At 44.4% G+C, this 17108-nt stretch overlaps 1 protein-coding gene across 5 annotated transcripts; it reads left to right on the forward strand.

Annotated features, from left to right (window-relative positions):
- Positions 1 to 4118: 4118 nt before the first annotated feature.
- LOC104550585 (transient receptor potential cation channel subfamily V member 2) lies at positions 4119 to 16758 on the forward strand. 5 transcript variants are annotated; one of them, XM_062012496.1, is made up of 17 exons: positions 4119 to 4823; positions 5076 to 5194; positions 6552 to 6847; positions 7498 to 7631; positions 7935 to 8087; positions 8747 to 8887; positions 9358 to 9656; positions 10083 to 10259; positions 10644 to 10802; positions 10939 to 11034; positions 11502 to 11572; positions 12257 to 12422; positions 13146 to 13212; positions 13297 to 13604; positions 13914 to 14032; positions 14811 to 14905; positions 15638 to 16758. In XM_062012496.1, exons 3-17 carry the CDS (start codon positions 6609 to 6611, stop codon positions 15766 to 15768), a joined length of 2355 nt encoding a protein of 784 aa, XP_061868480.1. In that variant the 5' UTR covers positions 4119 to 4823; positions 5076 to 5194; positions 6552 to 6608; the 3' UTR covers positions 15769 to 16758. The 5 variants fall into 5 exon arrangements, with proteins under 5 accessions (XP_061868480.1, XP_061868482.1, XP_061868484.1 ...); XM_062012498.1 differs by having other exon boundaries at positions 4119 to 4433; XM_062012500.1 differs by having other exon boundaries at positions 15593 to 15731.
- Positions 16759 to 17108: the final 350 nt, after the last annotated feature.

The raw sequence follows: 17108 nt of genomic DNA on the forward strand, positions 1-17108 counted from the left end.
ACTGGGGAGATGGCAGTCACCAGCTGGAAGAGATGACTGCAAGAGATTTCTTCACTAATAAAGAAAAATCTTTGCAATTTACCTTAAGTTACGTCCATTTCCTTAAATCACATAAATTACAGGGAAATGTAAACATGAATTTGCGTAACATGCATTGTTCACACTGAGGAAGTTATAAACAACTGACAGAGGTACCAGGCAATATGAATAATTGGTGTTGATAAGATACAACATTTGTTTTCCTTACAATCTGATAGCACCTCATTTCAATCTGCTTAAGCCAACTATTCATAACTAAAATAAGAATGAAACAGGCTTCAGCCAGAATCCACATGCTCTTAAAAAAGCATAATCCTAATGCTCCCATATTCACAACAGACTCTGATATCTTTTGATCCTCCTGCAAGATGAGCTTTGTGACTGGCCTCTGGTTTTTCCTTACAGCTTCAGTAAGTCTCTAGTCTGTTCCAAGATCTCAGGATTTTTGTCTCACATGCTTTTAAAATGCTTCTCTTTTAAACACAACAAATGAAACAACACTTTTATGCTGGGATTTGAAAACATTTAGTGTTTTGCTCTGTTAGCAACTACCCCAAATAAAATACAAGGAAAGTGAGGGTTAAGGCAGATAAACATTGGAGACACAGCAACATTTTTGCAGTCTTGTCTGCAGTTCCAGAGTAGGAGCTGCATTCAAAGATCCTGTCTGCACAGTTCTTTCGTTATGGAACATTGCTGCATCATCAAACCCAGCCCTATTGGAACTTGAGTTTTTAAATTAGACAAGCTTCTCTTAATTATTTTGATACAAAGAGTAAGCGAAAGGCTGCGATTCTGACAAGTATACACTCGGCAACTCTCTTCTCGCTGCTTTGAAGGCTTTCCCATCGAGGCAGTCACCGGCAGCAGCTGAGGATTAGTTCTGGCCGCTCGGTGTCACTGTTTCTCCACACAAGTGTTTTGCAACAGCCTTGGCTCTCGGATTTTGCTGCTGTTTGATTGTCAGAGGAGCACTCCTTCCTTCAGCCTGGAATCCTACAGAAAGGAATACATTGAGTAGAAAGATACTTCCATTTAAGGACTAAGAGAGCTGGACGGTTCTTGCAAAGGCATGAGAAATATATAGGAACCTTTAAGTGCTATAAAACTATTCGTTACAGAAACACTGTCATGTAAATTAATTGTCAGACAAGTTCTGACAAGGAATGATATTTAAGAATATTTGTATTTAAATGTAGCACTGGCTGGTACCTGCAGAGGTGTAGGATCCCACCTGTGCCAAGGTATTTTCCAAGTGTGAAAGCACACCTTTAAAAGAAGCGTTATTTTCTTAACCACGTGGCTTTCACGAGGTTTGGGTGAAGCACTGCCCTCCCTGTGCTATTGGAGAGAAGTTTAATGGTCCACCTTGGGTACTGTGTTACAGACTTTTTCCTCTTCCTGTGAAGATGATCTTATGCTGCTACTCCTTAGGGTAGCTGTAGATCAGGGCTATAATTCAACTACAGACATGGCTTTGATCTGCTTTTTCAGCATACAGAAAACAGCCATCATCAGACTATTACAGTTTTTCAATATTTGCTAAAAATGGGTGCTTATGTGAACAGAATGCTTATGTTGGGAAATGTGCTGCTTTTTACAGTGCCATCCTCCTCACTCTTCCTTTTGCATTCTGTTTAGGCAGGTTCTGGTCATTGCTCTTCCTGACACTAATTACTGTGCTCCTTCATATATAATCAGTAATTATATCATAATTTGAATGACTGTATTTTGTAATAGTAATTGAAAATCATTGTCTTGACTTAACATTTCACTTAGAAGTCAACAGTTTGATGTCTCTCTCCCCAGATTTAAGGTTTTCTGTCAGCAGAAACTCAAAGCCATCAGACACATTTGCATCAATAAGACTTGAGCAATTGCAAAATTCCTTCTTATTCCCCCAGACAAAAGTTTCAAAAGGCAGAATCACATACTGCTTTTGAAAATTCAGGTTGACAGATAGGTGGAGTGAAATTGCTGCTTTTATTCTGTGTGTCACTTTGTATGGCTTCTACTGAGACCTAACGGCTATCAGGGTTTTAAATGGTGGTGTCAAGATGCTTGTTAAGCATCATAACCAGCCCAGCTGGCTAGTGCACAGCAGTGACATCATCCCATTACTGACCTCAGAACACTGTCATGGGCAAATACACATTTGGACAGATCTTGTCCTTTTTTCTGCCTTGCTTTTCCCTTCTCTGAAATGGAAGTGCAAGTGTTTATACCCTAATGTGCTCCCTGTGAGAGTGTGTGCGCATGTGTGTCTGCATACCAACGATTCTGTGTTCCCTCAGCAGCTCCATGTAGCTGTTTTGCTGTGGTGACCTCTCAGCTGGCAGTGATTCCTTTCCCAGCAAGCTGCACATTCTCCTTCCTCTAAGCTATTAAAACCAGCTGCACAGAAAGAGCTCTGTTATGATGCACTTTTGTGGGCTGATTTCATTCCTTGGCTGGAATGATGGACTGACTCCCTTGAAAGCTGGGGGGAAAGCCTCAGAGGATTTAAACCTGTAAGTCTGAGCTAAACTGCTGAATCTATCTGTTGATATCACAGTAAATCAACTGTAACACAGCTAAAGCTAACTGAACCAAGTCAGTGCAAGGCTGGAATGGGGAACAGGAGAGATGAGATCTGGTCTTGCATTTATCCTCATGTTTGCTCTTCGTAGAGCTCTCTGTGGTTCTTAATAAACCATTAAGCTTAGAAACAAGTAGCTTTGCATTGTTCTTGGATCAGCTTAATTTTGAAACACAGGAATCTGAGAAATAAGCTTGTGATCTTGTGCAAAACCACGAAAGAGGAAAAGGCAGCCTGCCATTTAAAGGGTGTATTTATAGGGAGGTTGTCTCTTAGGCTGTATATGACTCAAAGTCGAAGCCATCTGGGAATGTTTCGATGGGTGACGACCACGTTCCAGGAGGCTTCACATCTTACAGTCCTGTCAAACAGAGGATTGCTTCAGATTCTCTTTTGGCTTGTAGTAGGTTTATAAGAAGAAAACCACAGGCAGAGTTCAGTGTGTCAATGTGACATCCCTTCTCAGTGTTTTTGGACCAACGATTAACTAAACCTTTGAGATTTCTTATGGAATGTGCCCCTGGAATCAAGCTCTTGGTTGGAAAGAGCTCTTTACCATTTTGTTGAGATTCTCTAGATGAGCTCTAATCACATAAATGCCTTTGTAAACTGTCAGTCCTCTACAGAGTACAGATGAGAATCTCTCAGTGGCACCGTTGTGCTGGGGAAGGCTGTGGAGACTGTGGGGGCTGAATGTCATCCTGCACTGATGCTGTGGGAAAGAATCATCACGCTGTCTCCTCAGGCCACAGTTCTCTTAGGAGTGGGAGAGAAAAAGCTAAGACACCTTGTGGGCTGGTGTCCTCTGTTTCCCAATGATCTTGTTTTGTGAGTGGTAATTCAAGTGGTACTAGTGTGTGTGCAGAGTCTCAGCAACAGTCAGTTGTAGGAAGAGCCAGTCTGTGCTCACACAAGTAGCCACTCCAAGACTTGAACTCCTTTGGAGAAGTAACCCATTAAGAAATGGACACTAACTGTAAACTGAGTAACCAGTGGCCTAAGTGTTTTGGAATTAGGGCTGCTTTGTGCAGCCTCCTGTGCTTGTGATGAGCAGCTGATGCTGTGCTTGGTAGAGCAACACTCTGGCTCGTTTATTGTCTCATACAAATTGCACTGTCTCATAACTGGGGGGTGTGAAGTTTTAGGAGGAGTTTTAGGAGGAGAACAGCCTTCCCATGGAAACAGTTGGCCTCAGATATTTTGATGTATATTTGCTTGTCCTGGGGCTAACTGAGGGAGCCTCGTGACAAACCTCACGACTAAACCACGGGCTGTAGGACTGTCAGGGTTTTGACCCCGTCAGCCTGTCGGCTGCTTCCCCTGAAATCTGAGTGGGCTTTTGTTGAAAGCCATGACATGTTGCTTCTGTATGTCCAGGCAGGGGTTAAGCATTATGAATTTGTGATAGCCTGCCAGCTTTCCCATATAAGAGCACTGCACTCATTGGCTCTGTTTTACTGAGAAATCTATCTAGTCATTTCCTGTGCAAGCCTTTCTTCACTTTGCAAAAAGCTGTAAAGTTGAGTAAATAATCTGTGGCTATTCCTTCTCACAGGCAGCTTGGATTCCCTCATGGATCAGCACCAGCTAGGAGTTCAACGCTGTGCCATGAATAGACTGCTTGACATGAGCCTGGTCTCTGCAGAACAGGAGAACTCTCACCCATGGATGTAAATCATTTGGGATCTGCTTTCACACTTATTAATTCCTGTTGGTATTTCACTTCGTGTGGACTGAGAGATTTATTTACCCTCTGAAAGATCCGTTGGGACTTCTTGTCACATCAGTTCTTGGGTGGAGCTCGCAGCAACTTGTGGTAAGTGCTGTGCCCTTCCTCTTTTGACAGCGGGGCTTCTTTTTTGTGCTGCACTACTCAAAATGGCTTGGTAAAGTCACAGAAAGAAACATCTGGCTTCTTGAGTAGAGGAGTGAAAGCTGAGCTGGCAGACAGAGTGCTCTCTGTGTTTCCCAGGGACACACAAAGTGGATGTATGTATTGCAGGGTCCTGTTTTTATAGGACCGTTTTGCTCTTGCTTTTAAACCAGACAGTCTGTCTGTACAAGACTGACAAAAAATAACTCTCAAGCACCGTGGAGAGATGGAAACTGCAGCTGAGAAATGATTTGGGGGAAAGGAAGACAGAAAAACACAACCAAACTATTATGGAAGTACAAATAGCCCTCTAAAGGATCAGCAAACACACCAGTAAGTGTTTTGCGGGAGGAAATAAGTCTGAAATGAGATTATAGGGTATTTGCTATGTGTGCAAAGGAATGTTTGTCATTAGAGTGCAGACTAAACTGAGTGGCTGAGTTATCATAATGGTTCATCTTTAAGTCAGCACTTGCTGTGAGCTGCATAAATATGTTTTGTGGCTGTTTTCTGCCTAGAACTATTTTTCTTCACATCCTAATCTAAGACAGAGTGCTGTGTCAATTTACCTCTTTACTGGTACAGGCTATGGAGTCTGACTGTAGCCCCAGCAAGGGAGATTTCTCTTCAGAGAAAACCTGTTAACCATTTGGAGGGAGTATATGTGGATAAGACAGAGCTGTTAAAAAACCCCTGTGCTTCAGGTTGGTAATGATGACTGCTTCCTTGCTGCCTCACAAACTGTGTGTGAAACTGCAGTCAAATGCTGACTGCTGACTCCAGATAGCTTGTATTGGGTGTGGATCTGAGATGTATCCAGATAGATATGAAGAGATGTCTGAAAAGAGTAGAAAGGGGGTACAGGACATATTAGATGAGAGAAATGGGCTGGCTGAGTGCTCTGATGAATACTGATGCTCTCTGTACAGCAGATCTGGATCCAGCTTTGATCTTGGGAGAACTGTGCTCTGTTCTGGCTCTGAGGGCTATGAGTGCCCACATGGCAGCTGGGGATATGTTTGCCTGTGCTGTGAAGCTGGAAGTTCAAAGCCTGTGCTCACATGGAGAGCCAACAGCCTCAAACATCAGGGAGATCCCACTGGTTTTGCTCCAGGATGAAGTGCAAGAATGCTGGAGGGGAAATAATTTGTGTTTTCTCTATTGTAGAAATAGCATAATGCTTACCAACAGAGAACAGGAACTTATCACTCTGTTCCAGACAAAACCTACAGTTAATCTTAACGTTTTTGGCCACTTGGTGATTAGCCTGTGTTGTCTGTGCTGAGGCAAATGCCAAGGTGAGCAGTTCCAGTGCTGGCATGACCTGCAGTGGAGGGCTGCAGCATGGTGCACAGAGAGATTTCCCTAACCAGGGGAGCCTAGGGAAGCTGAGGGAGCTGCCAGGAGCCATGGAAGTGCCTGAGAAGAGTCACGTAGGAATTAAGGTTTCTCCCCACAGAAAGGTAGTGGGATCAGTAGCCCAACTGAAGTGCATCTACACCAAAACACGCTGCATAAGCAACAAACAGAAGGAGCTGGAAGCCATCGTGCAGCAGGAAAACTCTCCAAGGTGCCATCACAGGAACATGTTGGGATGACTCACAGAACCCTTCAGAAGGGATAGGCAAAAAAAGAGGTGGTGAGGCAGTCTCAGTTTCAGTTATCTAGAGCTACGTGGTGGTGACAACAAGGTTTAGTGTTTATTGGTGAGAGGCAGGGGAAAGATCAGCGAGCAGATATCATGGTGAGAGTCTGTTACAGACTGCCCAACCAGGATGAGATTTAAGCAGCTGGGAGAGGTATCACAGTCACTAGCCCTTGTTCTTATGGAAGACTTCAACTTACTAGATATTTGCTGGAAGTACAGTACTGCAGAGAGGAAACAGTCTAGGGGTTTCATGGAGTGTGTGGACATAGCTTCCAGACACAGCTGGCGAAGGAGCCAGCGAGGGAGGGCACCACTGGACCTGCTGTTAGCAAAGCATGCTTCCCTCTCTGTGCTGCACTGAACACATTCTAAGTTAGTGAGCAAACTGTGTTAATTCCTCCACTCCCTTACAGGTTTTTTCTCCCAGTGGGGAACGTCTTTGGTGATCTGCAAGACCACCTCTGCTGGAAATGGATAACTTCACAAATGGGCGTCCAGGCCCAGGTCAGAGGAACAGGTTGATGGGATTGCTGGAAACAGATGACAGTGTCCAAGAAAACAAACCTGCATCTAGTAAAAAGGAAGAAAGATCGGGATATGGAAAGAAAGGAGAGTCACAACCCTTGGAGACACCTTATCAGAAGGAAAGCAGTGACTTCTCTCCTAAAGTCAAGATTAATCTGAACTATCGGCCAGGTCTCATCAGCAAGTGAGTTGGGTATTTGGTAAGGGTGTGATCCCTGTTGATCTGTACTGATCCCTGTGAGTAAGGGCCTGTAGACTTTACTAAGTCTATACTAAAAGTGGCAATAATTCAGGCATGTGATGGGAGGCAGTTAAAAGCAGAAAGGGGACATGTTAGCCCTTTCATTCTATGCTTAGAAGACACATATATGGTGTGTGTCGTGGTGTATGTGGTGTATGTCTGAACTAACACTAAATAAGCCAAGCTGGGTGTAAGAGGAGCTTAGCATGGAGCTCTATACAACTGAACTGTTCTTGCCAGGGAGGGATGTAAACCAGCTCATGGAGTGCTTCACACCATGTGATGGGACTATGGGACTGATTCTGGTCCTGCAGCTATCTTGGGCTTCTCTGTCTTTATGCTCTGGACGTGTTCCAGGGTTGCACATCAGACTGAATCTGGGAAGAGCTCCAGCTGATGGAAAGAGCAGCCACTTAAGAGAATGCTGGGAAATAACTGTTTCTATTTTTCCCTTGACTCAAAAATAAAGTACTTGGGTTTTTTTCTGAAAAACTTTTCTGCCTCCTTCCTTTTACACTGTCCCACTGGAACTTCTTGCATGCTCTTGTCTTCTGCTCTCTAGAAGTCCTTAACAGTTTGCATTTCTCGCCTAGCCAAAAGGACCCGAATCGCTTTGACAGAGACAAGCTCTTCAGAGCAGTCACAAGTGGCAGCCCTGAGGCACTGGATGGTTTACTTGAGTACTTAAGGAGGACCTCCAAATTTCTCACCAATTCTGAATACACAGGTAGATTCCTGCTCAGTTGTCCATAACAGGGTTGTTGATGTAGGAGGGAAGTAGAGGAACCTGCTTGTGGTTCTTTGCTTTCTCCAGCCCTCTGTCCATTAGTTTCCCTAATGTCAGCCCAAGGATGGAGGATGGCATAGTTATATATGTCCTAAGGCTTTTGCCTCTGCTGCAGACTAAAAATACTGAGAAGGGCCTTTAAAATAATTCTTTTGTCCTGCAGTGGCAATTTATTTCCAAATCAAGTAATACAGCAGGGTGCAAAGTACAAGCACAACCCTTTCAATGCTCTTTTTCTACTAGATGCAAAGACTGGGAAGACCTGCTTAATGAAAGCCCTGTATCACTTGAAAAATGGAAAAAATGACACAATCCCACTTTTGCTGGAAATAGACCAAAAGACACAGAATCCCAGGCCTCTTGTCAATGTGGCATGCTCTGACAGTAAATACGGAGGTAAGGTTTCTGTTCTGATGCTGTGTCAGAGCAGCTTCTCTGTTCAGAGAGTTGTGCAGGTACAAGGAAAAAGAGGGGAAATGGAGCTCATGCAGCACTGTACAGTAACAGTTACAGTAACAGCTGACTTAACTTGCATTTCTGAGTCTGGTATTGCATCTTCAGCCTTCAGTTATACTTCTGCAACTTTGTTCTTAGTCTACAAAGCAGAAACGATCTGTGTTTAATGACTCAAGAATATGAGAGGTTTGGCTTAGAGAAGATTAAAAAGCATGCCTAAAAGTGAAAAAGAAATAGTATGTAACTATTAAATAATGTATTATTGCATTATTCCTTTACTGGCAGACTTGCAGTGTAGTCATGTATGTGTGTGGTTGTCTTTATCCTCTCATAGCTACCTGGGATCTTAATGCCAGGCAGGGGCAATTGCCCAGTCTTGTGTTGAATGTCTGATAGTTTTGCAGCTTCTTTTCTGACTCAGTGTTTGCAATGTGCATTTCCAATGAATGTTGTGGAAAGTCACCAGTTGCCTCCCACTCCCTGCCCAGAACTGGGCATCGGTGTGCAGAATGCACAGTGGTTATTGGGATGGAGCTTTCCTGAGAGGTCCTTTGCCTGTTCCCTCTGATGGTGGTACCGAGTTTTGCCTGTTTCCTTAGGCCAGACAGCACTCCACATTGCCATAGAGAAAAGGAGCCTAGAAGTAGTGAAACTTCTAGTAGAGAAAGGAGCTGATGTCCATGCCAGAGCCTATGGTGATTTCTTCAGGAAGAAGAAAGAAGGAGTTTACTTTTATTTTGGTGAGTCAATATGGAACATGTTCCTTTGCTTTTTTATTGCCTTACTGTATGTGATGCCACTAATTCCCAGGTGGGTTTGTCCCTCTGTGTGTGGGTTGCCATCTCCACTGCCCTGTAACCAAGCTCTTGGCAAAATCCTTTCACAGACTGAGGTGTCCAATGAGCATTTGCTATCATCTTTGATTTTATGTATTTAATGCCACCTGAATGGCTTCATACAGAGACAAATACTTGGTTTAGCCGATTTAATGGTCTGGAAAAGTATTTCAGCTGCCCCCAGTAACTGTTTACTGCAAAACCCTTTCTGAATCTAGAGACTCTGAGGGAAAAAACCCCAAAACAACCCTTGGTCTGTGTTTCAGTGGTAAAACTATGGGCTAAATATATTTTCCTAGATTTACTTTTTCCCCTCTTTGATTCTTTTTCATCCCCTTCTGCTTCACCTCCAAATACTGTCCTAATCTCTTCAGGTGAACTTCCTCTCTCCTTGGCTGCTTGTACCAACCAGTTTGAGATGGTGAAATATCTCATAGACAATCCCCACCAGAAAGCCAGGCTCCAGGAGCAAGATACACAGGGCAACACAGTCCTGCATGCCCTGGTGATGATTGCAGATGACACAGAGGAGAACACCAAGTTTGTGAGCACAACGTATGTGGAGATCTTGAAGGCTGGTGTGAATGTTGACCCAACATGGAAACTGGAGGAGATAGCGAATTACGATGGATTGAATCCTCTGCAGCTTGCTGCCAAGACAGGAAAAGTGGAGGTAAAAGCAACAGGAGGGAATCCCTGGGGTTGCTGAGAAACAAGGCTGTAGAATACATCCTCATCATAGCATCAGGGTTTAATTTAGGAAGTATCTTGCACCCAGTCCATAGTAATGCTGCTGACAGTGGCAGTGCCACAGAGGACAATGAAGGTAGTCTCATCCAGGCCACTCTAGTTTAGCTTTTTACAGAGTCCCAGCTGGCTGCTGCTGCTCTCTGTCCCAGCCAAGATAGCTGGTGTGGACTGAAATTGGCTCTGCTCCTGGAAAAGCTGATACAAGATGCAGTTAGATTGCCTGCTTTTAGCCAAGTCTTCTGGTGTTTGGGTGTAGCAAAGTGCATAATGCAGAAAGCCAGGCTGTGTTCCTGTCATACTACACCTTCATTACAGGCACCTTTTTTTCCTGGTATGCATCTATTTTCAGATCTTCAAGCACATCATCCAAAGAGAGATCAAAGAGCCAAAGTACAGGCACCTGTCCCGCAAGTTCACCGAATACACCTACGGACCCATCCACGTGTCTCTCTATGACCTGTCCTCTATAGACAGCTTCGAGGAAAACTCTGTGCTGGAGATTCTGGCATACAGCAGTGACACACCAGTGAGTGCTTTTAACTGAAAGTCAAAGGCAGCAAATATATAGAGTTGCTTTAAAATGATACAAATAACATCAAGTCCCTGTGGTGCTTCACGTGAGAAATGCCTGATGACAGTACCTGCATGCTTTGTTGTTCATAGGCATCCTGGTATAGTCTGTAATCCTGTGCTTGTTCTAAGCCTGGAGGTGTCCAAATACCTCGATGTAGCTGAGCAGAAATAGCTTCTTAGGGGATGGTTGATTTCTTCCTTGAAAGGCCAGATTGAATAAACCCTGAATATACCCCAGTTGGAGCCACTGAACTCCAACCCTGAAAAAGACAACTCTCTGGTGGATTTGCCTCCCAGTGGCCACGTGGGTACCTTTGTGGTGTTTGTTTTTCCATAGAATCGGTACAAGATGGTAGTTTTGGAGCCACTTAACAAACTGCTTCAAGACAAATGGGAAAAATTTGCTTCCAAGAGATTCTACTTCAGTTTTGCCTCCTACTTGTCCTTCATGATCATCTTTACAGCCATCGCATACTATCAGCCCTTACGGGTAAAGGTAGGCCCAGTCTTCTTTTATGTGGGAAGGCCTGGATGGATGGAGCTGAGTTTGAAGGCTGCAGGGTGGTTATCATCACTGTCTCTGCCTGTCTTCAATGTTTTGAGGTTGTGAGTGTTTTGGTTTTATCTTGCAGCCTCAGTTTCCAGTGGAGTTCACAGCTGGAGGCTTCCTGTGGGTCTCTGGACTGATCATTATCTTGCTAGGAGGCATTTACCTAATCTTTGCTCAGGTAAGGGTGTCTCTTGTCTAATTTCATTGTAAGAAGGATGGAGGCATCAGATTCAGTTTTGACATCAGGATGTGCACGAGTAGATGTCAGGAGGGAATCCTGCTCTGAGAGACTTACAGTGTCAGTGTGGCACAAGCCACGCTGCTGGGCAAGAGGAAGAACAGGTTCACACAAGAGAGATTTCTGTGATTTATGGTACTAAAATGCACCCTTGGCATTTAAAGCAGTCTATTAATAAAGGCATGGGGCTGAACCATGGTTCAGCCCTTGTTTATCCTTGCCCTTTATGGCCTTTTCTTTCATCTTGGAAGGATGACTAGCTGAAATTTAGGATCTTGAATATGAAAGCATGAAGAGGGGCTTATGGAGCAAACCTTTCCCCTGAGCAATAGGCTGTGCTGGGCAGGAATCACTCTAGCATGCCCTGGTTTTTTGATGAATGGCTACCATTGATTTTTCTCTGTTAGAGTCTGTACCTGCGGAGGAGGCGCCAGTCCCTGAAGACTATGTGTTCTGACAGCTGCATTGAGATCTTGATGTATGTCCTCTTGAGGGGGTTTGTGCACAATGAAAGCATGGGTGAAATTGGTTCTCTGCTGTGTGTGCAGCTAAATTTCCCTAACATTACTAGAGAGATGGTGAGCAGAAAAGGTTGATTCTCTGCCACTGTCTCCTCTTCACATCCCTCCCCTGCTTGCTTCTCCTACCTGCTGCATCTTCTCATAACCCTTTGTTGTAACAGACTTCACCAGGGAGTCTGTCCTTGGAGCTGTAGTAGAGCACAGTGGAGGGCAGACTCTCAATTATTCCACACATGCTTGTAAGAAAAAGAGCTCAGGCTCTTAATCATGTTATTGCTGTGGCTCAGAACTGGTTGAAAGGAAAATAACATCTCTGTTGCTGTGAGTAGGTACATGTGTGTGCATGTATGTCTGCATGTGTTGGCTACTGTCACCTTTGATTCCCATTTAATGCCACTCATGTCAGTTACATCAAGCAGTTCAGAGTTTCCATGCTGTGAGATAAAGCAGTTCATAACAAAACTGCAACAATTTGTGGGTCTGATTAGAACAGGATTTGCTTATAGAAACTGATTAATTGCCAATGTATATGCCTCTGCACCCTCCTAAAATGTATTCACTTTTCCTTGCAAAACAGAACAAATCTGCAAATGGGCCTTTTTGTTGAGGTAAGTCACTGTGTCACTCCTGTTTCTCTCCAGCTTCATCCAGGCTTTCTCATTGCTACTGTCAGCAGTCCTTTATGGTGCAAGTTCAGAAAACTACGTGGCAGTGATGGTGTTCTCCCTGCTCCTGGGATGGATCAACATGCTGTATTACACCCGGGGCTTTCGGCGCACTGGCATCTACAGTGTCATGATACAGAAGGTCAGCTCTCAGATAAAACTCTGTGTGTGTGAAACTAATGGAAGTCTTGCAAAGACTTCTCTCAGGACCATGAAAACCATAAATGGCAGTGGTGTAGCAACTATGGAAGTAAAGATATGGCAGAAGGAGATTAGATCAGTGTCTTCAGGGAAGGACAATTGGGGAAAACTGCTAGTTTGCCATCTTTGAGTGTAACAAGTGACAGCAGCTGACACTTCCCTGTCTGTTATAAAACAACTCCAAACTAGCAGACAAAACCAGTGTGAGTTCCCTGGAACTGTGATGCTTGCACTGACAAGTGTTTCCAGGTCCATAGAGGAGTCTGGGACTAGAAAGACAAGACAAAGCAAAGGTGAAATGAGGTGCCAGGAAAGAATTCTAATCACTGCTTGTGTGAAGCCCAGTAGAGATGAAAGAGAGAGAGGTGTGTGTCAAAACAATTTGGGGACAGCTGTACCGAGGAACTGACATGATATTTGTTTCAAAGAACCTACTCATACAAACATAACAAATATGTCAAGGGAGTGCTCTCAGACTAAGCCACCACTGATGTTACCTGAGGAAGTAATTTCATATGTGTTAGTTTCTTAAACTGGATAAAACCATTTTCCATCTTGCTTTCATTATTGTTACTGTGGGTGGTTTATGATGCGTGAGAATGGGAGACCATGCTGGTGATTTCGTGTGAGATAAGCAGTGGTGCTTCCTCCTGCTCTGTTTCAGACCATTCTGAAGGATCTGCTGCGTTTCCTCCTGGTTTATATGATCTTCCTCTTTGGCTTTGCTGCAGGTGAGGACTTACTCAGCATTATGTTGTAGGCTGGGCTGCAAGAAGTAAGTTTTTCTGAGGATTCAAATTCTGTTTGTCTCATAGCTCTGGTTACACTGATGGGAGATGCTCCTTCAGCCTCTCAGAACAAGTCTCTTGCTCATCTGGAGGGTGCTGGAAGCCACGCTATGTACGGCGGGCTGCTCAGCGTCTCCCTGGAGCTCTTCAAGATCACCATTGGGATGGGTGACCTGGATTTCTATGAGCATGCCAGATTCAGATACTTCGTCATGCTCCTGCTGCTTCTGTTTGTGATCATCACTTACATCCTTTTGCTCAACATGCTGATTGCACTGATGAGTGAGACTGTCACAGACATTTCTGGTTATAGCAAAAGCGTCTGGAAGCTGCAGGTGAGGGATGGTGCTGCTCACCGGTTATGTCGGGGCCTAAACTCCTACTTGAGCCTCACAACATCACTTGGGGTTAAATCCTAACACCATTTTTAGGTGTATTTAAAACTCATGTTGTTTGCATGGCTGCCATTCAGCCCAGAGCCACGTGCATAAGGAACTGGAGAGAGGAACTGACGAGTACTGTTAAGCTAAGGAGCACTTTGGGACTGAGATACCATGTATTGGCCAGTTTGGGAAGGTGGGATGGAGAAGAGGGCCTGGGCTCTGTATACCCTGTGTCTCTCTGACATGGATTTCTTCTTTCAGAGGGCTATTGCTATTCTAGAAATAGAGAAGGCCTGGCTCTGGCGGCAAGGTGGGAAGAGGAGAACTGGCAACTTCATGTCACTGGGCCGTGAGAAGAAAGATGAGAGGTGGTGCTTCAGGTAAGGCAGATGTACCATTACCTCTTCAGCCTAGTAACAGCTTGCCATGACTCACAACTGGTAACCCTGAACCACCACAGGGCATTTCAGCACTGACTCAACCACATGTCACTGGATACATGAAGATTGGTTGGTTTTTGCAATGCTGGAAGTTTGAGAGAGACTTGAGCCACCAGCATTGTCCCCAAGACATGCTGTCACCAAAGGTTGTCCTGTTAAACCCACAGCTGTGTGAGTGGTTATGGTGGCAGGGTGTTTGTGATGGTGCTTCCTCTTCTGCTGGAGCAGAGCTTTGCCCAGAGCAGGCTGTGATGGGAGGGCTGAGGGCTGGTGGCCCCTTCACTCAGGAACGTGCAACTGGAGTGCAACAGGAGGTGGCAGCACTCTTCCTCCCATTTAGGGCTCAGAGAGCAGGTCAACCCTTCTGCACCCAGCAAACCCAACTGCAAGCAGCACTTCTGTCACTCCAGGATGTTACAGAACATGTCTAGAAAGTGGAACCTGGGAACCTCCTTTCTATGCAGTATGCTCTTAGGGAAGAACTGGAGTGTTTTAGAACAACATAAACCAGCACACAATGTGCAGGGGGTTTTACCTCATGGAGCTTAAACTACATAAGATCTTTACTCAAAGCAAAGCTCTCTAGGGTGCTGTTGCTACAGCCAGGATTAGGATTGTGTTGGCAGGATGAGCTGAGTTGGGATGCTGTGGGACAATGTGATCTAGGTTGAAATGCTGTGCCCCATGCATCAGTGTCTGTTACATTTTGTCTCTCCAGAGTAGAGGAGGTGAAATGGACAAGTTGGGCAAAAGATGTGGGAGTTCTTAAAGAAGACCCTGGAAACAACAGTGATTTAGAAATAAATCCAGAAGGTAAATTAAACAGTGAAGAAAGGTCTTCAGTATCCTTTTAGCTTCCTGTTCAGCAACTGCTCTTGGCATGTTACTGCATCTTTGGTAGCAGAAATTTTAGGCAGGCCAACTTGCTCATGAGATTGCTTCCACACAGCATCCCTCAATAGTAGCAGCATCACTTGTGAGGTGGAAAATAAAAAGTTAGAGTGGGTATGGACCTGAGCAGAGTTTGGGGAAAAGAGAATAAAGGAGATGCCATTCCTTACCTACCTCTGCTAGAAATGGGAAAGAAACACTGCTGAGAGGAGCAAGGGCTGTTCTTCCCTTTTGCTCAGTAGCCCAAGTCCATGATGCTTTTTCTAAGAAGGGTGAAATTAAGGCCCATTCAAGTGTTAAAATCACAAGACTTTTAGAGCATAAATCAGGGCATTGACACTGACAACTTTGTTGTCAAATTCTGCCCAAGATGACCATGATAGCTTCTCATATTACACCTGGGAAGCAACTTTGTGTGGAAAATGGAGAGCTGTTAGTTTCTCTAGAGATATTTTGCTCAGCCTGGCAGAGCCTGGGCAGAAGCTGTACCAGGTTCTTTCTAGATGCCAGTTTTCTAGGAGTGAGGAGGTTGCAACACTTATAATGCTCTGTTGTGTGTTGGGTTTTCCCTAAACCTGCATTCTTCTAAAAACTGGATCCCTTTGTCAGCTTCCTGCTGACAGAGGGCTGCTCTTCTTGTGTCCCCTGCTGTAGAGACAAGATCATGGAAACGGATGCCACAGAAGCAACTGAGATCAGCTATTTCAGAGGAGCAGTCACTATTGCAGCCCCAGCCATCAGCAACTGAGATGGTGTCTCTAGAGAGACAAACCAGAAACCTTTAGTAGGTTTTCTAGATTGCAACCTTGCTTCATCTTCAAAGGATTAGTTCTTCCTCTAGTGTCTGGAAGAACTGAAGGCATTATCAGTATTGAAGTGCATTTCATCAAAGACTCTGGTTCAGCCTGTGGCTTTAAGTATTTTCATGCACTTTAAACATTCATTTCCTCTGGGGAAACTGTTTTTACTCAACTTTCTCTGCCTGACACTTTCTTATTACTATGTCTAAAGGTGCAAGAGCAAGACCACAGGGCAATGGGGAGACAGTGCTTTCTGAGCTGCATGGGAATGATGCTGTTTGCCATAGAGAACCAAAAGATGAATGACCTATCTTGGAATGGGCTGACTTATTTTTTTGTGCACAAGAGACTGCACTGAAGTGCTTTGGAATAAAGAGTGTTGTAGAGGCATAAAAACTTACCAAGGACAGAGTTGTCTTCTGTGCAAAACACTGTGGGTGTGAGACACGAGTGGACAAATGGTCTTCAGTCATCAAGAGCCATCCAGAGTCCTTGTGCCAGCACCTGCTGTGCTCAGTGTCTCACCCACATCAGAATTCCTGCCTTAGAGCATTACAATGAAATCATTTACACAAGGTGCACCTTTGCTTAAGAGCACAAAAGTGATGTGGATTTCCTGGACCTGTAACTTCACATAGTGAACTGCTGAAACATCTTGTCTTTCACAGGTTGCTTTGTCTCGGTAGAAAACAGCAGCAGGATCCTGCACATGGCTTCTGAGACAGATGGGCCAAAGTGCATGGTGTGGTTAATGCTTCCTGTCAGTCTTGGTGGGCATCCTGTCTCACTGTAACCGACTGCAAGGACCTCATGGCTCTTTGTAACATGCACATTGCCTCAGGCAGGAGGGGAAGCAAACTTGAGACTGTGGAAAAGAGATAAAAATGAGCTGTCTCCCTTTCTGCCTGTATTTTAAAACAATAACATGTAATACTTCTGTAAACTGTCAATATATCAAGTTTACCTTATTGAAAATGTTCATCCTTGCATCTATTCTCATTCTTCAGCCTCTGGAAAAGGAGAAGATGGGATCAGTGTGAATTATAAAGCCTTATCAAATCCCTGACTATGTTTCACTCACCACTGTGCTGACCTCACTGCAACATGAGTTAACTCTTGTTTTTCATGACTTCATGTCAGTTTCTGCAGCCACATCTGACAGTGTAACAGCTGATGTTGCATTTGGTGCATCTTTCATATAGGGAAGGGCTAGTGATAACCTTGAAAAAGCTGCAGACTGACTACACCTGTTGGCAGCATCTTCCCTCCACCAAGATAAACTATGCAACTCCTGTCTCTCATTTCTACCCTGAGCAAGTGAAGCT

This window comes from Colius striatus, chromosome 20 (genome assembly GCF_028858725.1).
Source record: "Colius striatus isolate bColStr4 chromosome 20, bColStr4.1.hap1, whole genome shotgun sequence".
In the NCBI taxonomy this organism is placed as follows: Eukaryota; Metazoa; Chordata; class Aves; order Coliiformes; family Coliidae; genus Colius; species Colius striatus.